General features: G+C 34.2%; 2 protein-coding genes and 1 pseudogene across 2 annotated transcripts; 2 read left to right on the forward strand and 1 right to left on the reverse strand.

Moving 5' to 3' along the window:
• Nucleotides 1-49: 49 nt before the first annotated feature.
• LOC21396358 (GSH-induced LITAF domain protein) lies at nt 50-1,836 on the forward strand. Its single transcript, XM_010101760.2, has 3 exons — nt 50-466; nt 1,288-1,414; nt 1,579-1,836. The coding sequence occupies exons 1-3, from the start codon at nt 273-275 to the stop codon at nt 1,666-1,668; spliced, it is 411 nt and encodes a 136-aa protein (XP_010100062.1). The 5' UTR covers nt 50-272; the 3' UTR covers nt 1,669-1,836.
• An 11,389-nt stretch (nt 1,837-13,225) lies between these two features.
• LOC21396360 (zinc finger protein CONSTANS-LIKE 15) lies at nt 13,226-17,196 on the forward strand. Its single transcript, XM_010101762.2, has 4 exons — nt 13,226-14,357; nt 15,794-15,991; nt 16,220-16,482; nt 16,841-17,196. Exons 1-4 carry the CDS (start codon nt 13,473-13,475, stop codon nt 16,941-16,943), a joined length of 1,449 nt encoding a protein of 482 aa, XP_010100064.1. The 5' UTR covers nt 13,226-13,472; the 3' UTR covers nt 16,944-17,196.
• Nucleotides 17,197-20,626: 3,430 nt separating this feature from the next.
• On the reverse strand, nt 20,627-22,570 carry LOC21396361 (annotated as a pseudogene).
• Between the last annotated feature and the right edge of the window lie 199 nt (nt 22,571-22,769).

The raw sequence follows: 22,769 nt of genomic DNA on the forward strand, positions 1-22,769 counted from the left end.
CGACGCATTCAAATTCGAAACGAAAAGAAGAGAAAACAAAACAAAACAAAACAAAACAAAAAAAAAAGAAAAAAAGAAGAAGAAATTTCCAATGTGCGCTGCTGAGTACGCGTCGTGAATATTAAATTCCAATTCGTAAAATTCAACGCGACCAAGTTTTCATCATCTTCATCTTCTTCTCAACCATCATCTTCTTGTTCAACTCGTTCTGCGATCGAATCCATCACGGAAATTCGCAATCGAAGAAACAAGAACGAGAGGTAAATCTGAAGATGTCGAAGCAGGAAGAACCAGTCGTGGGAGTTCCGTACTACGTGGCGCAGAATCCTTATCAGGCAGGCGCAATTCCCCCAAACGCCTTCGTCGGAGATCCCAAGGGAATTCCGATCCAGCAGACCATTTACAGAGACACTCCCGCCCCTTTTAGCTGCGTCTACTGCGGCAATTCTGGTCTCACTTCCGTCAGGTTTTTCGCGAAAATTCGTCCTTATATTATATATATATATATATATATATTATATAATTGCATTTATGTTCTAGTTTTCTTTAATCCGTTGTTGTTCCATGTCTATCGGATGTGCTCAAGTTTTCATTTCAAAGATTTCGTCTTTTAATTCCCTGTTATTGTGCGGAAAATTGATACTCATCTATTCAAATTGAGTACCTTAGAACTCGAAAATTCAAGTTTTCGTTCTATCTTAAAAAAAAAAAAAAAAAAACTTCCTTTTGTTTGACTCGGGAGACAAAGTGGAAAAAAGAAAAAGAAAAAAAAAAGGCGTACTTGGAGTTATGTAAGAATTTCAAGGTTGTGATGATTGTATGATATGCATAAATTAGTTGGTTTTTGATGCCTAAATTAGTTGGTTTTTGGTGCCTTCTTTTTTTATCCCCTTTTTATGATAGAATGTCTAGTTACCAAAATTAAATTAACTGATTTCCACGAAAGATTTGGCCTTTGGCAATGCCATACATAATGAAATGCTTGTTGTCACCTGTTGTCACCGGAATTTTGTCATTAGAGGTAAAAGGAAGTGTTTTGACTAAACTGTTAATGTCATCTTTCTTCAAAAGTATATTATCATGGATGAAATTGAAGAATTGTTGATGGGTTTGTATGAGAAGATTTATCCAGTTAAAGAATAATGTGAGGCCATAGTAATGGCTAATTGGAAAGTAATCGCAAAATTTGATGGTTTTATGTTTTCAATTTTGCTTTTGGTGTGAATAGAGTACTAGGTATCTGCAAAACATTTCTCACGCTCTTAACTTGTGTTTTTTGTAATCCAGATCGAAGCCGAGTTTGGCAGCTGTTGTTGGTTGCATGATGCCGATGATGCTTGGAATTTGCTTTCTCTGCCCTTCAATGGATTGTCTCTGGCATAAGTATCATTATTGCCCAAACTGCAAGGAAAAGGTACCTACCTGGCTTCTCTCTTGTTATTTTACCATTCTTCTTTTTTGGTGGATTGTCCCTGTCAAGATTTCATCATAGAATTAATTCGTTCCCTTCATGATAAATGAATCTCTACATCAGAAAGCTAACACAGTTGCTGTTATGCTGTATGGTTTCTTATTTAGGTTGCCGATTTCGAGAAATCAGATGTTTGTGCTGTGATGGATCCGCCACACTGGACTCAGGAAAGCTTTGCATTGCCTGCAGCGATATAAGTTTGTTCTGCATACTGTAACTCTGCTGTGTTTCGCCTTACTTTCTCATCTGATTGTTTGGAACCACAGGGAATGCTTTCTCGTACATATATTCTTTAAGTGCGGTTGTAAAAGAACAATATATTTTCTAAGTATATTAATACTATTCTGTTTGCCAGGATGTTATAATTATTGTTCATAGTTGTTTATACAACTAAATTGCTCGCTAACTTTGAAAAATAAATGGCATCGAATGTTTATATGGTTGAACTCGTCTCTCATCCTTTGGCAATGTCCCATACTGATTGATCGATGAGGTAATAGCTCAGAAATACTTTTCAGTTGTCGGTTTCCTTGTTGAAATTTGAACGCATTGCCTAGAGTGTGTTTGGTTGGAAGGAAAGATGGATTCATATTGTTTGGTTGGAAGGAGAGAGGAAGGGAGAAGGGTAAAGGGAGAGGATCACTCCATTGTTTGGTTTGAGTCCTGAGGGAGGGGAGAATTTAAAAATGTTATTTTACCAAATTGAATCTTTCCTGGAAAGTCCTTCAAGAAATCCATCTCTTTCAAGTTTAAAAATAGTATTTCGCACTCTAAAGAATTATTGACAAATGAAAAATAGTAATTAGACAAATAACTATCATCCATTCTTTAAATTCTCCTTTTTTCTTATCAAACAACATTAAGAATGACTATATTCCTCTCAATCATTCACATTTCTCATTCCTCCAATTCTCTACGTTTTAGAAGAATTTAACTAATCTATATTACGTGAAAGATAATATTTTGGTCCTCTTTTTTGGTGCGTGTGTCTTGTGTTGAGGGTAGTGAAATGTTGCTGCCATTGTTTTAAGACATTAACCGTAACGCTTAAACCTTGATCTTAATCTACTTTTTCGAAGATTCAATTTCACCGCTAACCGTAAATTCCATTACCTCCTCCTCCTCCTATTCCTTGTGCCTTTTGTTTCGGTTCCGAGCCCCCTAGAGAAGAACTTGATGAGTATTACTCAACCTTGACGCGCAAAGCATGTCATTCATAAAAGACGCATATAGAGATTACTAGTCATGCGGAAAATGAACCTGAGAACTCATCAAAAAACACTTGAATTCAATAAATAAACACGCATTTAAAGAGTTTTCTCGCAGAGACAATGATATGTGCCCAATTTACTCAAAAAAAAAAAAAAAACGCGAATGTCTGTCGGCAGTTGCCATTGAATTCTGGTCTCTAAGCGGAGTGAAGTCATAGTAGGTTAAGACTTTCACTGTTGACCTGTAAAAGAATAACACTAGTGAAGTGGTTACCTACTTAATTACCTCAGTTTTGTGGACGAGCTGCAGTAGTAGCACAGTAGTCGTGGAAGAAGAGGTCCGGCATGAGAGAAAAGAGCCTGTCTTGATAGCCAAGGAGACTGCCCAAATACCACACAAGGATTCTCATATAACCAATTACAACCATATTTTATCATAACCAATTATACAATATGTTTCATATATATCCAAAATCACAGAAAACGAAGAGCCGAGTCTTTAATTAAGATAGTGATGAGACTCCTTGAAGAGGTTGCAGGCAAGTCATCCTTGGCTACAAAACGGAAAGGGCTCCTTATCCTCATGTAGGACCTTCCTTCCTAACAAAAACTAGAAACATCTTTCTCGAGTGTTGATTGATTTGTCGAATGGAGCCCTCTATTTATAGACAAATCATGATGAGAAGTATTGTATTGTGTTTGTGGATTAGATTAGGGTCATCACGTAGATAAATTAGCATCGCCATCAATCTGCATGATATGTCGAATTATTCCAGAATTTGCATGGCCCAACGTAAGCTGCCCATGTCCAGTGATGGGTCTAGAACATGATGATGATGGTGATGATGATGATTCTCTTCAAGATAAGGGTTTCTGCTCCCAACAAATGCCCATGGCCTTTATAAATACTAGTATAATTATTAATTCTCACATGTCGCTCTGCCATTGCTCAGACTTTCTGCCTCTTGGCTAGGCCAAAGGGCTTTCTCAAATAATATATAGCTTTTATTGTCATTTTCCGTTTATGGTAATAGATCCTTTCATTCGTGGCAATGAAATATGTGGTTTTGAGTTTTAGGGGATTCGAGAACATAATCTTCAAAAGTGATATTTTATTTCTTTAGTTACATCTTCGTTTCATTATCTTTTTCCAATTCAAAATTCCAAGGATGGTCAACCCAAGCCACATGTCCGTCATCCCATTAGGGAACCACACACACATACAATTAATATGATATATATATATATATATGTATATATAATATTCTCACGTACTAAATTTTAGCAAAAACACGTCCTCCTTTGACTGACCATGCTTTTTCAATATGGGTCATTATCATCTCCATTGGTTGTGAATGGAAAATCTTTGATTTGTGTGGATAGCACAGTTTGACAGGAATCCATGCAAATACTTGGCATTTCAACCCATGTTTAAAGCAAGATGTTGAATTCCTAACTACCATCGGAAAGAAAGAACATAATTTATACTATTTTATAATATTTACAGATATCTATATGTATCTATATTTATATATCGTATTCATGTTCTTCCTCTTCTCTTGGTCGGTTCCTCAAAAAGGGCAAAAATTATGGAGAATGGAAGTGCCAGGCATACTTCTTGGCACTTCCGATTTCCAGGATAAGTTGGTTCTCTTTTTGCCCTTTTGTCACAGAGAATGAGATTAAGCAAAAGAAAACATTAACTAACTACAGGTCTATGCTAAGGGGGGATTATTAAAAAGAAAACGAAAATGCTAAGAGAGGCCAATATATAATATCAGCTTTGCTTTAGGCACGCCTGCATAAATATAATATGACCCCTTCTCGTTCTTTAATTTGATTGAACATCAAAATTCTATTTTTCCACATTTATAATTTCCTTTGCTGTATCTAATAATCTATCATGAACAGAAACATGACTGAACCCTTTCAAGTGGATCCATTTGATTTATATCATACGTTGGGCCAAATTTGTGTGGAAGAAGAATCATTTTACACTTACACGGCCCAAAAACAAGGAACACAATTTTGAGTTTTGGATTATTTTCACTCCTGAAATTTAACCCTTTAAATTTTAAAACTCTCATTTTACTCTCTAAATTTTAAATTATTCTTATTTAACCTCTTTATTATAATTTTTACTAAAATCAGACCAAAATAGACAAAATTAAGTTGCAGTCATATGATTTTTATATATTTTTTTAACAGAAATTCAAACAGAAAGGTCACGTGATTTTATTATTTTTTTTTTCTATCATTTTTAACAAAAATTACAATAGAATGGGTTAAGTGCGAACAATTTAAAATTTAAGGAGCAAAGTGAGAATTTTTAAAGCTTAGAATAAAAAGAAAATGACACTAAAATTCAGAGAGCATAAGTGATGATAATCCTTAAGTTTTTAACATAGAAATTAATAAAAGTAGTAGCTAGTTGGGAGACTTTCCATTTTCATGGCGCATATCTAATCCTTCTCATTTTCTGGTAGTTATGAATTATGATCCACATCCAAGAAATTAGCTTCACAATGCATGTCATCCTACGTCCTACCACAGTACTTTTCCTATATTGTAATCTGGTATTTTTGGCAACATAGAAAATATTTATAAGCGATGAGATGTTGATTTTTTTTTTAAATTTATGTACGCATTAATTATTAAGAAACTATAGTGTGACAATATTGCTATTCAAATGGAGTTGCAAGGAGAACGTGGCTTTATGCATTTTGCAACTTTTTGCCGATCGCAATTCGCAGGGGTATTGGCTCTGCTATCCTCTCTCTTTCGGTTATATTCTTTTCTCTTGTTGTCGTTTCCGCTATCCTCTCTCTTTCAGTTATATTCTTTTCTTTCTCTTGTTGTCTTTTCAAATAAGGGCATTTCTATGGTAGGGGGCAGTACTTTCTCTCTACCTATAAGATACACTATGAGAACTGTGGATGGCGATCCAAGGGCTACGAGGAAGTAAGCTTATATAAGAGCAAATAATTCTGGATGTTGGGGATTGAATAACATCAGTAAACTCCAACTTCTACTTTAGATTTTTTTTTTTTTTCAAAAAAAGCTTTTAAAGCTTGTTCGGTTACATTTTTGAATTATGGTGACTTGAGTATAAATTTTGAGTTAAATTTAAGTTAAAGTTGTAACTTGAGTTTGTGTTTAGATGTGCACATTTGAGTTATGATTTGAATTGATAATTTATTTGAATTTGTGTTTGAGTGGGTCAAAACTTGAATTTGTATTTAGATAGTATTTTAATAAAAACTCAATGATGATAAAAAATTTTAATAGGATATATGGGTAGGGTTTTATTCGTCTTTTCGTTGTGAACGCATAAAAAAATCATCTCAATTAGAATTAAAACGAAAAAGTTATGACATTTTTAATAATAGAAAAATATTATTCATTAACTTGAGTTAAAAGGGGAAACTTGAACTCAAGTTAAAACTTAGTTCAAATTAAAATTTTACAAACGAACATGAACTTAAATAAAATTGTAATTGAGTTTAAACTTTTTTTGAATTTTATTTTAAAAGAACAAACCCTAATGTTCTAAAGATTGAACTTCTTCACAAAATAAACTTCATCTTCCTGAAAGAATTCCGCCAGTGAAGAATCAATCAAAAATAAAAAATAAAAAATGAAAACCTTCCACGGTAAATATGATTAAACAAAACGGCACTAATATTCCTTCTAAGAAACGAAATCAGATTAAAAGACCCAGATTTGCTCATCAACTCCGGCGAACTCCTCCACAACTCTGACGAACTCCTCTACCCTGACGACAATTGTGAGCAATATTTGCACCTCTTGAACTCTGAGTTAAAATTTTCCAAGTTGAGCCCATAAACATCGACCAAATAACTTGTAAAAGTGAAGATCTGCTTTCATTAATTTGATTTGAAATTAATTGAACAAGTGGATTTTAATTTAATTTAATTGAATATCTCTATTGTTCTGATCATTAAATAAGGTTAGTTTGGGTTTTGGATTGGTACTTTGGAAAGAAATAATCTGGTTTGAGAGAAATTCTCAAACTCAAATTCTGACGAGAAATCCTCAAAGGAATGTTTGGTTGCCAAGAAATTTGTTGACGGTATTTTTCCGTCAACTCGTGATTACCTCTCCAGAAACGACACGCGTTGACACTCACAGTCTAATTAAGGATTAATGCACAAAAATAACACAAGGGAGACAACAGTTTTATAATGGTTCGGCAATAACTCTTTGCCTAATCCACTTGTGCATGCACTAGTATTTCAGTCGGTTACAAACTCTCTCCTCTTTTGTAATGAAATGGTGTCTAACCCCTTTCTGGGTTCTTTTTGCTCTATTTATAGGCAGTTACAAATAACTAAGCCTTCTCCGTTCTCAAGGAGGAAGCCACCTCCCATCCTCGATATTCGGAAGGGTAGGTGAGTTTTCATGATGACAATCTCAAGAAATGCAGCTGACCCCTCTCATTTGCCGCACGATCCACTGACTCCTACAGTAACCGTTGGATTGATGCTTCCTTCCCCGAGTTGACAAGACCGTTGATAGGCTTGACTTGGCGGGATGCCTCGACGCCGTGGCTCAGCAAAGTCGAGTCTCTATCCTCGGCGCCTGTCTCCATGTGTGATCTCTCGGCGTAGAGGGAACCTTAGCCACAACCACTCCTCCGATCCAAGCGGCCGATTCAGAATGGGGAGTCCTCGGCACCTAGCATCGAGAGTGTGGTCGATCCCTCGACCATGGTGTAACAAAACTCTTAAAGGAAATGAGAGAAATTCTGACGAAGAAGAAAAGGGTTGGGAGGACCTCCACCGACATGAATCGAAACTCTCATCAGCTCTTCCCATGAACCTCATCACCCCTTCCCACGTGACGGAGAGATCTCCTTTCTCTAATCGCAAGATACCCCCACAGCCCTTGATAGCACGACAACCACTCTCTCAACAGTAGCGTGACTCTTTGTGTCCTTTGTTGGCACGAGATTCGGAAAGGCGATAATGGGCGGGGCAGAGCTGGACTCGCCCCGGAGGTGGGAGCCATGGTGACTGGGTGTGGGAAGAACATAATGTTATTTAAATTCTTTTTTTTTTTTTTTGTCTTTAGCTACGATTAGGTGCAAGAGAGACTATACATACCCTCACTAAGATTTAATATTGACCTTTAGATCTTATTCTATCGGTAGAGACAAAAAAGGCACCCTACTATAGACGTTCTTTTTTTAATCAAAAGTTAAAATACATTTTGACTTTAGTATATGTACTATGTAAATAAAACAGAAATCTTTCAAAATAATAAAATAAAATAAAACAAAAACGTGGGAAAAAAAAAGTGAGCAGAAGGGTATCATCCATGGGAAAAGATTTGAGATTATAGTTATTAACGTGAAAGGTAACATGATTTTTTGTTTTCAGGGCAAGGTGTCCGATGATCCCAACTATTTTTGGACTCCATTCTCACCTTCGGGCCAATGTTCGAACTGAATTATGGGATCATTTATTGGCTGGAAAAGTTAGCACAATCATATGCTAGATATCAACAGCTGCTTGACTTTCATTCACAATTGCTATGCTAAAAATAATGAAATCATCGCCGACAATTAGAAGGCGATTAATCGTTGGAGCTTGTTTAGCCACCACAACTTCTTTGATCAACTCTGTAATCCCCGCATGTCTAAGGGTTGTTTTTTTGTTCAAAAAACTCAAAAAAAGACAATTCGAGTTCTAACTTTATTCAAGTTCATGTTCTTTTAAGTTCCAACTTTATTCAACTTTATTCAAGTTACAATTTCAACTCAAATTATAACTCAAATTCAACTCAAAAACTACACTCAAGTTGCACTCCAAAAGAACAACCCCTAAAGACTCTTAGTCAACCTTTTAGCACACGTAAGGAGCCAGAAAAAAAAAAAAAAAAAAAAAAAAAAGCGACCCCCTTATCTGAGTTGAACCTTGCACTACACCATTAAAAGTAAGTGAGAGCTTGATGTTGTCATGCAATCAAAACAATATGAATTTATCGATGCATGTTTGTCTCAAGACTCAAGTTTATTTATGTGAGAGAAAATAATATAATAAAAAAATTATATTTAAATTTTTATGAGAAAAAATACTGTAACAATAAAATTTAAGTTGTGAAAAAAACATAGTATTGTTACCAAATATGTACCATTTTCTTCACCAAAGCATCAAGGAAGGGCCATATATTTTGAGCCCCATCAAACCGTCTTTAAGATCGGTGTTCGTACAAATCAAATGTAGCACTTCAAAGGCCACGAGCACATTATGTGTAATGAGCTTTTTCGGAACAAAGGTGCTTTGCTTTTGGAAAATGATGTCGGGTAGGACCTTTTTTCAATTTATTAGCCAATGCCTTCGAATTATTTTTTTTAAAGAATTATCATTGCATAGGCTAATACGGTGCAAATTTGACGCCTTTTTGGATCCTTGTTCTTAAGGAATAAGGACCGCATTCAGAGCTTCCACATACCTGCGATCGTTAAGGATTAATGAAAGGAAAACCAACACCAAATTGCTCCCAACTAGATCCCAGTTCTTTTTGGAAGAAAAAGCCAAAAAATCATCGGGTTTAAACACTTTATAGCATCTCTAATGTAATGTTATAATTAATGTGTTAATTATAGATTTAATATTTGAGTGAAAAAAATATTATCCAATACAATGCTATATGTTATACAAATGTATTATATGCTATACTTTATTATAAATTTCCTATCAAACATAGCATATGATAAATTTATTATTTAATTGTTATTAGTTGATATATTTACCTTTTTATAGTAAATTTTGTATTCTCAAATTATTTTAGAAATAAAAGTTCTTTTAATGATTATAAAAAAATAAAATTTAATATTTCAAAAACATCATACATTTCACGATAAATGAAAATAACATATCTTAATATATTTTTTGATCCTATATATAAAATTGATGTCAGCATTTTGATCGGAAATGCTCTTTATATTAAATGCTTTTTTCATCTCTTATTTCGGAATTGATGCATCCAGCCGATCATATCCGTGATAGAAAACACAAAACACAGAGGGGAAAAAAAGTAAATACATTATTTGAAATAAAATTAAATAGCTATATCTGATAATTATGAAAATTTGTAACTTGAAAGTAAAAGTTTTAGTTTTGAAATAATTTACAATGTTATAATAATCAAAGGAAGTCAATACATTAACAATAGTAATTAAACTTCAAAATTGATATAAGTGTGTTAAATTTATTTGGTACCAAAGTATCACCAAAAATAACATTATTTTGTATAATAATAATATTATTTAAATATTAAAATAATATATTAAGACCATGTGTATTGTATTGTTTAATAATAATACAATGTTTGGTGACATTGTATAATTTAATACGAGATTCAAAATTAATACAATACGAAATATAATATCTAATAAGAAAAAAACATATATATTATACTGTATTATGCAATTTAACTTCAAATACCATATTAAAAACATATAAAATATTTCACAAATATCAAGGCTCGGGGTTGGATTTTGTGACCGACGTTGGGGTCGAGTTCAGGACTGGAGTAATATTGGATTTATATTTTAAAAAAATTACATTTTGACCCTAATCTTTTCAAAAATTATATTTTGATACATAAAATTTTAAAATTATGTTTTGACCCCTGGATTTTAAAATTATATTTTCACCCTAAATCTTTTAAAATTTACAATTTGACCCCATTTTTCAAATTTTTTTTTGGTAAAAAGACCCATATGTAGCAACTCTATTTTCTCTTTTGCTTCCTTCAAATGTTGGGTTCGAGTTAAAATTAGACTCGAATTAAATTATGAGTAAGCCTAAATTTTATCTTATTATAAACTAATACGTAAATAATAAAAATAATATAATATTTAATAATACTATTAACCAAACACTATATTATATAAAAATTATACAATATTATATAATATAATAATACGGTGAACCAAATATGCACATTAATTTGATAATATATGAAAAGTGCTCTAATATGTAAACGGTTTAAAACGGTGTTAACTTATCCAAAAAAGAAAAGGAAAATAAAAACTTAATAAGAAGATAATAATAGTTATAATATAATAATTTCTTTAAAAAGAAAAAACAAGAAATAGCAGAACGGTGCGGTGGATGGTGGGTGGAAAATCCGGAAATAGCTATGGATGGCGTCATGCATGACGACCACCGTTTTGAGAGCCGCAATTCAAGTATTCTAAGCTTTCTAGACCTTCTCTTTTGTGTTAATCGTGAATTTTTTTTTTTTTTTTTTTCAATGAAAAGATACAGTAGAACATAGTTAAATTATTATCAAAAGATTTGCCGTCAATAGCCGTATTGCTCGTGATCTCACATGTATCTGGTGGTCCCACTCACGATTTTGACTCCCGTTCGCTTGTTACCAATTACATTTCGTAAAGCTTTCTTTTTTCTTGTTTCCCTCCTCTCTTTTGGCTTCGCATCATTAGATATATGATTCCACCTTTTTTTTTCCTTTTGATTTTCATGGATTAGTGCTACTTAATCTCAAATCTCAATCATTATGCAATCTATTATCTTCAATCCAATTCATTTGTCGGCATGAAAACGATTTTTTTATGTGAAAACGTGTATTTAGCGAGTCGTACATGATAAAAAATTTTAATAAACATTTGAGATATTTTATAGAATATATTAATTTATACATAAATAAATTAATTAAATTAATTTAAGAATAATTTTACTTAGCAAACGATTAGGTCGATAATTTGAGTTATTTAACCACGAACGTTCTTTGCTCTAAGCTTGTTTAGAATACCCAAATTTTTCTCATTAATTCTTTAAATATACGAAGACGTATGTGTGGACACACTTAAAACAAAACGGGATTAGCACTGAAACAATCAAATTTTTCACGAATACCAACACATACACGACGTCGAAATGGAGAGAAAAATTTTCTTTTCCTCACTCTATAAAACCGGCCACTATATGCTAGGGAGAGTAAAAATTGTGTTATCTAATTTTTTACAATCTCCTATTTATAAAGTAGTGTTAGACTCCCATAAGAAGTTTAAACTTTATTTTCAAAATAAAACTTGATAATTATCTTCCACTTATATACAGTATTTAAGGCCACATAAATAATTATGAAATTTTCAATGATATTTATAAAATATTTAATAATATAAGCACATAAAATAATGAATAAATTCTTTTATTAAATATATCTTATTACATCTCATGTTTTTAGCACATAAAATAATGAATAAATTCTTTTATTAAATATATCTTATTACATCTCATGTTTTTAGGACATTATTCCCAACATCTTCAACTCCAATCCACTACTATTTTTGTCAAACTAAAAATTACATATTTCTCTAATTGAAAAAAAAAAATCTATAATATTATATTTTGATAAAAATACGTAGAGAAATATCTTATGGTACACTTCTAAATTATATGGCTTTCTACTTTGACATAATTTTAATGCCATTTAATAAATTAATACAGTAGAAATGCTTATCTATCATAAAAGGATCCACATATCTAACCACAACTAATACTCCACCATATATATGTCTGCCAATCCAGATGTACAATATGTTATTCTTGTCATAAAGTAGTTATTTTTTAATATAACTTTTGATTAAGTAGTTAAAAGATTCGAATTAGGACTTAATAGTAAAAAATTACGACTGAATTAGGCTTAAGGCCCTAGTTCCTGCTTATTTTCGCATAGTTACGTTTTTTTTTTTTTTGATAGGCAACATATTGAAAACAAATATTATGTTGTTAGATAGTTTAGACATTTTAAAGTTACGTGTAATCGCTAGAAAATTGCTCAAAATTTTAGGGCAAAAGCCGAAAAAGAACATTTAGGATCTGTGAACTTGACCACGGCCTCATTCACTTCATGTATTCGAGTTTTTAATTCGAATTAAGATGTGACATTTTTTTTGGAGTTTTTTACTGTAACAAAAAAGTTAAATGTGATATTTTTTAATAATTTTTTACTGTAAAAATTTAGAATAAAAAACTTGAATCAGTGAAATGAATGAGGTTAAATCATGAAGATTTGATCAGCATCACCAAAACGTGATTTTTATCCATAAGTTTGATTTAGTCTCATATCAAACTCAAATGGGACCCAATCTGATTTAATTTTAGAATCCAAGAGAACATGGCATTGACAATTGGCATGCAAGAGAAAAACTCAGAACCTGCCTTCTCTCTATCCAACGTCGCTGTTCACTTTTACAGAGATAAAAACGACACATTATTTCAAAAGGGCAAAAAAAAGACAGAAAAACGACACATGTTGACGTCCGATATTAACTAATTATCGTAGGGCGTCACACATGCTATCACGACCCCCTCAAAAATTATGGGCGTGAAATTTTCGCACGTGAAATGTCGGAAGGTTTACCCGTCCAAAAACGTGCCAAAAGAAACGAACAAGGATAAGGAAAAAAATAAAAATAAAAGAAATAAAAAAGGCTCATTATTTTAGCTAAGCTAACTACTAACGCAAAACAAAAACAAGAAAAAAGACGCGACAGTTGCCAGCTCCGCAAAAAGGTCACCCAGATATTTTCTGACATACCAATCCACACTTTCTCTCTCCTCTCTCCTCTCTCCACCAAACGGTGACGAAAATTTCTTACCATTTACTTTCTCTTTCTCACTGAAACGTTTCAGTGAGAGAAAACAAAAACATTTTGAAGTAGTTTTGCAGAAGAATCAGAGCTTTGATTTGAATCTCAGGGAAAAAAAAAACCGAGAAAGAAAAAAGAAATGGTGAGCCCAAAATCCGGCAGCCAAAACGACGGCGTTCCGTGCGATTTCTGCAGCGAGCAAACGGCGGTGCTGTACTGCAGAGCCGACTCGGCGAAGCTCTGCCTCTTCTGCGACCAGCACGTCCACTCCGCCAACCTCCTCTCCAGAAAACACCTCCGATCCCAGATCTGCGACAATTGCGGGTCGGAGCCAGTTTCCGTTCGGTGTTCCACCGAGAATCTGGTGCTCTGCCACGACTGCGACTGGGACGCCCACGGCAGCTGTCCCTCCGTCTCCGCCTCCCACGACCGGACCTCCCTCGACGGCTTCTCCGGCTGCCCCTCCGCCCTCCAGCTCGCGTCCCTTTGGGGCCTCGACCTCACGGATCCGACCCGACTCGGTCCTAAGTCCGGATCGGGAGAGCTCGGTGGATTGAGGTTTCAGGACGTGGTCGTGCCGGGGGAGGATCAGAACGGCGTTGTTTGCGGGAGGAAGAGGAAGAAGAAGCGGGTGATGTACAAGCAGCTGGCGGAGCTGCTGAGGAGGGAGTGTTTGGTTGTCGGCGGTGGTGGAGAGATAATTGCGGCGGAGGAGGAGGAAGCGCTGTGTTTGGGGAATAATGGAGATGATCGTGATGTTGAGGATGGTGATAATGGGGTTTTATTGGGGGATTCTGGAATTGGTATTGACCAGGTCGATCAGCCATTTTTACAACAATTGCAGCATCATCAAGCACCATTCACGTCGCTGCTAATGATGTCGCCGCCGCCGCCGCCGCAGCAGCAGCAGCGTGCAGATCAGTTGAAAGACAGCGGTGGAGGTACTTCTGGTGGTGTTTTCCACGATCATGGAGATATTTTGTGGGATATTACTAATCCCAATAACAATGCTCCGACCACTCAGGTGTGGGTGTGGGTGTGTGTATATACACATATATATTGCTTTCAAGATTCATCCTTTTCGTTTTAAGTTCCATTTTTTCTTCTATTAATGTCCCAACTCCCACAAAGTTATCCGATATGTGCTAGGGGGATTAGTAGTGTTTAAAAGGTAAGTTTATGACTCTTACAATATCTTAAAGTGGATTTTTTATTCTTATGCAAATATTATTATTTACACGTTAATTAATTGCTTAAATGGAGGAGAACTGGAATAAAGATTGCGTCTTTTCAAAAGAGAAAATCTTTTTGATTAAGTTATTTATTTAGTCTTCAACTTTTGGTGATAAATTCATGATTTGTAGTAAGCTCAAATAGGACGTAGTTGTTAAGAGTCTGTTTAGGAAATGTATTTAAATTCATGATTCTGATTTTGTTATACATAAAGTTTCAGTCAATAATCAAAATTATTAGAACTAAAATATTTGTCAAGAATAAGCATGCCTTTTACAGAGAGGGTTTTTATTTATTTATTTATTTATTTATTTTTCACTTAAATTTGTTTGTTTTGAAATTGGATCACTTACTTTTGTGGCTACCTCTCTGCAATTTCTTTGGAGACAAATGTTATCATGGTTAGATGGTTTTCCCTCCTTGGAATGCTTAAATAGATAGCTACCTTATATATCTTTTTTTTGCCATCTTAAGATATCATCAAAATGATGATATTATTGTTATTGTTGTTGTTTTGATTCTTTTGAATGATCAAAACTAGTATTTCCCCTTTCTCATCTTCGGAATCGGATGTTTCGTTGTTTCTACTTTCTAGTTAGGTGCTACAATCAAGTATAAATGTAGCACAGCCAGAAATCCATTCTTTTCAGGTGTTCAAGTTGAGAACTTGAGTTTAAAAGTGAATTTTTGTTGGAGAAAAAACTATAACAAAAAAGTTGAAATGTGAATTTTTGTATGAAAAAACATTGTAGCAAGTAATTTGAAAATTCCTTCCGCGTTTTGTTCCTCTTCAAGTAATTTCTTTGTTTCCTACTCCAAAATGTTCTTTTTGAAGAAACGTCCATGGAAGGAGGAATCTTTTTTCCCCTAAAAAGAACAAATGATAAATTATTTGATATATGTATATATATTTTAGCACTACTAGTGTAATCACTACAAGTGTGGCTTACGTAACAGTGTGCGATCCTTTTCTCATATTTTTTGCCGTGTAAAGGTTCTATATTTTATTATCGCATGCACAGTTATGTATGATAATAAATAACAATATCCGTAATTATGTAATGAAATCACCAAATGTTCTAAGTTATTTGCTGATAATTATTGTATTAAATTGCTGATTTTGCGTAAGTTATTTTTGATAATTGTCACAGGAATTAATATATAGCTGGTTGAAGTAGTGTTGTCTGCTCTTAATAATAATAATCCAAAGTTTCTGTTGGGTTGCAGATATGGGACTTTCATTTGGGACGGTCGATGGTGCACGAAGAACCAGAAGTTGATTTTGGTGCGAATGACGAAGGATTTATGATTAAAAACTTTGGTGAACTCGTGAAAGAGGCGTCTTTGACAAATACCAAAATGTTGGGAGATAATATTTATCACATAAATTTCCCTGCTCCACATGATCATGAAATCACAATCAATGTAAGTCCTTGCCTGCCGTTTTATGTGCCCTTTCCTATTTTATTTGTTCATTGTTGTGTAAAGGATGAAAATTTTATTGATTAAAGGAAAAAAAAAAAAAAAAAAAAACAGAAAGAAGCGTAGTAGGAAGTTGTCTAGACAAGTCATTAGTTACATGTACTACTTAGTTGTTAATTTTGGTTTTCTTTTATCACGTAATCACTTTGTTTTTTCGATTCCAAAACACAGAATAACGCGACTGCGAGCCAAGGGCCAGGAACGTCCGAGAGCAACAACCTACCTATCGGAAGACCCTCATGTGCTTCCGCTTTCAGTAAAAGCATAGGATCTAGCGCGTTAAAAGACAGTATGGATTTCATGGAAGGACCTTTCCTCGTAAGAAGCGACACGATGAAAACAACCGCCGTGGCGACCAAGGTGGATCTCGAGATGCTGGCGCAGAACAGAGGCAACGCCATGCAACGTTACAAGGAAAAGAAGAAAACCCGAAGGTAACGTATACGTGTATATTTCTCTATCTTGGTTTACTAGAAATCTAATTATTTGAATTTTAGCACAAGAAATTTAAATATTATTTTCTAATTATATGTCAACAAGTCAATTATCACATTATGCAAGTACTATCTAAAATTAGTTTTGATAAACTACTGGATGTTCCTAGAGTTATTAATTGCTCTCAAAATCAAGTCAGTCTTTTGTTCCTCAGAATGATATATGTGTGTGTGTGTGTGTGTTTCTGAATATATATATATATATATATATGTGTGTGTGTGTGTGTGTTTCTGAATATATATATATATATATGTGTGTGTGTGTGTGTGTGTGTGACATGATTATATATATTTATAGATATGACAAGCACATACGGTACGAGTCAAGGAAGGCAAGAGCGGACACTAGGAAGCGAGTTAAAGGCCGATTTGTGAAGGCTAGTGATGCTCCTGCGTCCTGACGGTTAAACTTGATCAAGAAAGACCATGCTGCCCTTGGCTTTTTTCTTTTCTTTTTAATCATACTCGATCACTGTATGTAATATTTCTTGTGTTCCTTTCACGGCATAAATGTATAAATTATTATGAAAATTAAGAAAATGCAAATCTAACGGGAAAAACTTTAGAGAGAGAAATTAGAGAGTTCAATTAATCTTGTGAAAGTATATAAAATGAAGTCTTAGAATTATATTAATAAGAATTTTTTTGGCACTATTCATGATTATTATTTGTATAGTACTTGCTATTTACGATTACTATTTGCACAATAAAATTTTAACATGAACAGTTTTAACTTATTTGTATTGTAATTTTGATTGAAAAGGACAGTTACTATTCATAACATAAATTAAAATCTATAGGCTTTTCTTTCTTGCAATTTGCATTAACTATTTGTTATTTCTTTCTCTCTCTTACAACTTTTTTTATTATATTTGTAGGATTACATTGTTTTTTTTTTTACTTTAAAAGTTATTTGTTTATAAAAGAGGAATATAGAGATTTATATAATTTCTTAAATGCCTTAGATTTTTGTCTTTTTTCCCTTTTAATTATTAACCAGGACCAAAATTTTCAGATTATAACGTAAAACTAATTTGTTTGATCTAATTTTAAGTAGGCAGTCGGGGGGGAATATTTTTGAATATCCTAACTTGTTTTTATCTAATTTTTTTATTTTCATTTAAAAGTGGTACAGAGCGTAAATTAGAGCAAAATTGTCGGCTATTTTAGAGAGTTGAGTTTGAGGAAGGAGAAACATTAGACTTTATAAAAAGGTTAGCGAATTAAGTTGGGTGGTCTAATATCTTTATATATATGTGGCTGTGTTTATATTTAGATCATGTTAGACTGGTGCGTTTAGTTGGTGTATTCGTGTCATAATTTAAATCATGGTTCGTGGTTTGTTATAGTATTTTCTCTGATAAAAAACACACATAAATCGAGAATAATTTTAAATTATAATTCTGAATGCATAAACTAAACGTCCACGATGTTTTACTCTTAACAGGCTATACAATTTCATTTACTCTTAACAGGCTATACAGTTTCATTTACTCTTAACAGGCTATACATTTTGAAACCAATTACTTCATCCAAAGGGGCCTACGTTTGCTTTGATCATAGGCAAAAGTAACTACGGAAACATTAGGTCTTTGAAATTTTATTTTAGTCAGAGAAGATGATGCTTGGTATACTGTTAATTTGTATATGCTATTAGAGTCGGGTCATCAGTCAAACCTGTACAACTATCTTATAACATCGTTGCGTGGTCGCCAAAGAAAATTCCAGTTTTTCTTATATGATCATTTTCTTATTGATAACAATTCACTTGGTTAAGAAATGGACTAGAGAATAAAATTTCTCCGCAAAGATTTTGACCTTCCCTAGCAGAAACTCGGCCCGAGATAGCAGAAACTCACGCCCAATCACACAAGTCATCCGCAACAACTAGCTAGAGTAGAAACATCAGTAGATAAATAAATAAAAATAAACAAGGCCACGGAGCAGCCAATGAGGGGGCTTTGTCTGACTATTAATAGCGTTTCTGAAGGTTGTACAAAATTCAACTTTATACAATTTATTCACGCATTTAATTCTCCAACTGCTACATATATTTACACATTTATATAGCCAAGAACTCCAAACTGTTGTAGAATATTCAACTATCACGACTCAGCGCTTTGACTCGATCCAAAGTCCGCCATCAATCTAGTCTAGTCTGCCTACCCTTTGTAAGGAAATAGTATAAAATAGACTAATATGAAAAGTTTAAAAAAGTATATAGGTTAATTTTTAGTTATAAAAATTAATATGTCATAATTTGTCAAGTTATGGTTTATAATCAGATAAATTATGGATAAACTTATCAAGTTATAGTTTATAGTCAGATAAGTTATGGACAATTATAGACAATAACTTGTCAAGTTATGGTTCATAACCAGACAAGTTGTGAACGAAAACAGTAATTTAGCCTATTTATTAACTTATGTAAACTATTGGCTTATTAATTTTAATTCATCTCAAGTCTTGACTTATTTTCTTCTTTCTCCTCCCTTTGTATTGCTTTTAACAAATTTGCAGATTCTAGCCATGAACTTTACAATTTAAAGTCTTGAATTGAGTTTTGAATGACTTTTGATATTCGTTCAGAGTCCAGTTATTACTGCTACGAAGAAAAGACCAATTTTTAGATTAATTTGCTCTAACTTCATTTAGTTAGAGTTCTGAATGATAAATAGTGTAATTATTTGACTCTTTATTTCCAGACATGAATTTACTAATATTCGCTTGAGGTGTGGAAATGACAATTAGTAAGCAACCTAAGTATTATGACACTTCCACATAGTGAATATGTGGCTTAGGTAAATTCATGTCTGTAGTTGCATGCAGAAGAAATTATACTCATGTAATTGCTGCGTATGTAAGAGATTTATAAATTATCTCATCTGTTCTACCTTTATATATGTTAGGAGTTCTATTACTCCAATTTAATTATGGAGTACAACGTCAGACTTGGTGAAAAAAAAAAAGATAAGGAAATTGAAAATAGAGAGAAGGAAAAAAAAAAAAGGAAAGAGAGGAAATAGAAGGGAAAATAAAATGGAGAGACACTTATTTCTATTATGAAGTATTGTTTTATTTTAAGTTAAAAGTAGCTAACGTTGCTTCTGAGTTTGGTGATTTTCGAGTTGCTAGCTTGGGAGGGGCGTTACAGTACATCAAATTGGTAGGCTCATAGTTTTGAGCATGTTAAATTGACATGACATGATATGATTATAAGAATGAATGAAGCAAAATTATTCAACACGATGGGACCGACACGATACGAAGCACATATTAATCTAATCCATTAATAGCTTGCTAAACTTTTTGTATCCCTTACATCCTTTTGAGTGATATAGTTATTTGACTAAAAATTATATTAGTTAAGAGTAAGAGGTAAAAGTCCATATCATACACTTTTAAAAAATATTTATCTATTTTCCTCAACTAATGAAGGGGTCTAGTTCCCCACTCTCTTTCTGAAGATTTCAAAATAGCCTACATATTTATTGAATTTCATAGTATTACCTCTCAAGTACCCCGACTCACTTTTTATGAATATTAGTGTAACTTCTACTGTTGTAAATTTTTCATATATTATTCGTCGCCAATTTTGCACTCAATTTTCGTTATTTCATATTCACTTTTATATTCTACAAATTCTTAGTTTTCAAACTTAAATTTTACTATTCACCTCTCAGCTTTCTTTCTCTATGCGTGCTTTATATATATATATATATATATATACACACACATTTGTAAAAATTTCATAATGTGTGTACGTACTTTCCCTTGGTAAATAAGAATTCAATAGATATGAAACATTTTTAAGTATCTAAGAAATAAATTACAATTAGTGCATGAAATATGGTATTTTAAAGAATATTTTAAATATAATTAACTACTAGAGTATTGAAGATGATTATTTTATTAGTATAAAGTATAAGAGTTTTTTTACTTTTATTGTAGTCTTAATGTTTTTTATAATTTAACATTAGAGTTTATTTACACTGTCGGTATTTAACCCAAAAAAGAAAAGTATTGGAATTAGTAGTACTAGAGAGTCTAGAGTTTTCACCTATATTGTATCAATATTAATTCAAAACCTTATCTTGACTACGTGCCCCACTGAAACTAATGTCAAGATGACTAATAAAGAAAATTCTTTTTTTTTCGATAGAGATTTATCAACGTAAACACATCTTTGCGGTGGGATTCACATAGACATTACAAATAAACCCTACTTTTGTATTTAATGAGTATAAAATACCTGTAAGGATAAATAGGGCGTATAGGCTATAAATTGAGACAAATGCGCGTACTCAACATTCATGATAATGAATAGAACTGCCTTTCCATTTGTCGATACAATATCGGCTATTCTAGTCCAAGAAACCATGATCATGATCACCTTCACCAATCATCTCAGCCACAAAAGCATTGAGATTCTTATCAGAAGACCCGCCTTCCTTCGCAGCTTCTCTCGCCAAATCCCTCCATTTCACGGCATTCGTTCTCAATTCACTGCGGAAACGCGACGACCGGAACTCCACAAACCAAGCTCTCCAACGTAGAATTCCACCCGCAATGCGTCACAAAACACCCCAAAGAAGCGCTCGACAAAACTTCGACTTGGCGACACCATGGCACTATCTTCCCTAGCTTTGACAATTCCTCGTGACAACTTAGTTTCTCTTCTTCTTCTTCTCTTTCCTCGTTTTTCTTTTCACTCTCTTTCTTCTTAGCCTTCTCTCTTATGACCCACAAGAAGGGACGTCCACAATCCAACAACCCTTTTGCGATCTCCTCCATTTGAGGCCTTGATAACTCCACCATGCTCCCAAACGACACGTAAATGATCGACCCTTTTGGTTTGGAGTTCAACCATTCAATGTAGTTATGATGATCAACATGAATTAGATCACCTCCGAAGGAATTATCAGAAGGGTCTTTCTCGTCCAAGAAAGCCGACGGAATCAAGGGTCCGATTGCGATCAAGCTCAGGTTCTCAATCGCTTTCAACGCCTCCAGCTCCAACTGATCAAATGTGTTTACTAGTATCTTGGGATTTTTAATCTTGTCAAGTACTTCAAGCTGTTCTTTGAACAAGGGAATAGCGAAGGAGTAAGTATTAGCTGCGTCCATAAACGACGGAAGATCGCGGCGGGGGAACGTCAACGAAAGCCCCGGTAGTGTCGTTGATGAGTTATGGTCAGTTGAAGGGTCTTCAGTACTGTTTTCTCTGATGATGTCTCCGTAGCCGTGGAAGTAGTAGTAATAGATGTCGAAAACCGTGGCCGGCTGAATCCATAGGAGGACGGACGGCAGACAGAGCTCCTCTGCTGTCAGCACGGCCCACGTGATGAGGAGGGAGTAGACCAGACAGGTGTAAGGGTGTCCCTCTTTGGCAGCGGAGATGACGAGGTCGGAGATGGCCTGCGATCCGCGGCGGCGGATTTCGTTCAGGTAGTGGCCAAAGTCGTCCCCCGGCTTAAACCCGTCGTCGTGTCCATCGGAGAACGGCACGTAGGATATTGACACTCCGCCGTTTCGGTTGGCGGCCGCGGTTGTGTCTCCTCTACCTTTGGCCATGCAGCGGTGGGCGAAGTAGGTGGTGACGAAGGTGACGTCGGCGCCCGCCCCAACTAGGCGCTTGGCGAATTGTAGAACCGGGTTTATGTGGCCCTGCGCGGGATAGGTTACGAGGAGGAAGCGCGGCGGTTGTGTCATAGTTTTCTTGGAAGTTGCGGCGGCGCGTAAAGGAGGGTGAGGCTTGTTTGAGAGTGGGGTTTGGCTTTGGAGCTAGTGATGAAGTGACACTTACGTTTTCGGAGTTTTGGAGTTTAATGCGTTACATTGCGAGGACACAGCTTTAAATAGGGGAGTTATTAGGGGAAAAGTGACGTTTGTGGTGACGAATTTGGAAGAGTGTGATCTGGAGTTGTTGCGGACTTGAGAGGTTAAAGACGTTTTCAATTTTTCATGTGCTTATGGTTATCCAATTTCATATACATCACCCATGCAAGACATTATCTATACTCTCCCAGCCGCGTTACTCAAGTTTGTTTGTTTGTTTTTTTTTTTTTAATCTTTTTTTTTTTCCTTTTTTTCTTAACTTTTTTCTTGAGTTTTTATTTTTCTTTTTCCTCCCTTATCTTTTGTTTTATTACATCTTTTAACTTTTAATTTGTATATCTTTTTAAATATATTTCCTTTAAATATTTTTTTACTATTATTTAAAATAT

The sequence above is a fragment of the Morus notabilis genome, unplaced genomic scaffold (genome assembly GCF_000414095.1).
Source record: "Morus notabilis unplaced genomic scaffold, ASM41409v2 Scaffold324, whole genome shotgun sequence".
Taxonomy (NCBI): domain Eukaryota; kingdom Viridiplantae; phylum Streptophyta; class Magnoliopsida; order Rosales; family Moraceae; genus Morus; species Morus notabilis.

Excerpts from the sequence above, each read along its gene's own strand:
- LOC21396360 (XM_010101762.2), top strand. The coding sequence starts at position 13,473 with ATGGTGAGCCCAAAATCCGGCAGCCAAAACGACGGCGTTCCGTGCGAT. Across the intron at positions 14,358-15,793 it reads ACAATGCTCCGACCACTCAG|ATATGGGACTTTCATTTGGG; the intron begins GTGTGGGTGTGG and ends GTTGGGTTGCAG. Across the intron at positions 15,992-16,219 it reads ATCATGAAATCACAATCAAT|AATAACGCGACTGCGAGCCA; the intron begins GTAAGTCCTTGC and ends TCCAAAACACAG.
- LOC21396358 (XM_010101760.2), top strand. The coding sequence starts at position 273 with ATGTCGAAGCAGGAAGAACCAGTCGTGGGAGTTCCGTACTACGTGGCG. Across the intron at positions 467-1,287 it reads TCTGGTCTCACTTCCGTCAG|ATCGAAGCCGAGTTTGGCAG; the intron begins GTTTTTCGCGAA and ends TTTGTAATCCAG. Across the intron at positions 1,415-1,578 it reads GCCCAAACTGCAAGGAAAAG|GTTGCCGATTTCGAGAAATC; the intron begins GTACCTACCTGG and ends TTTCTTATTTAG.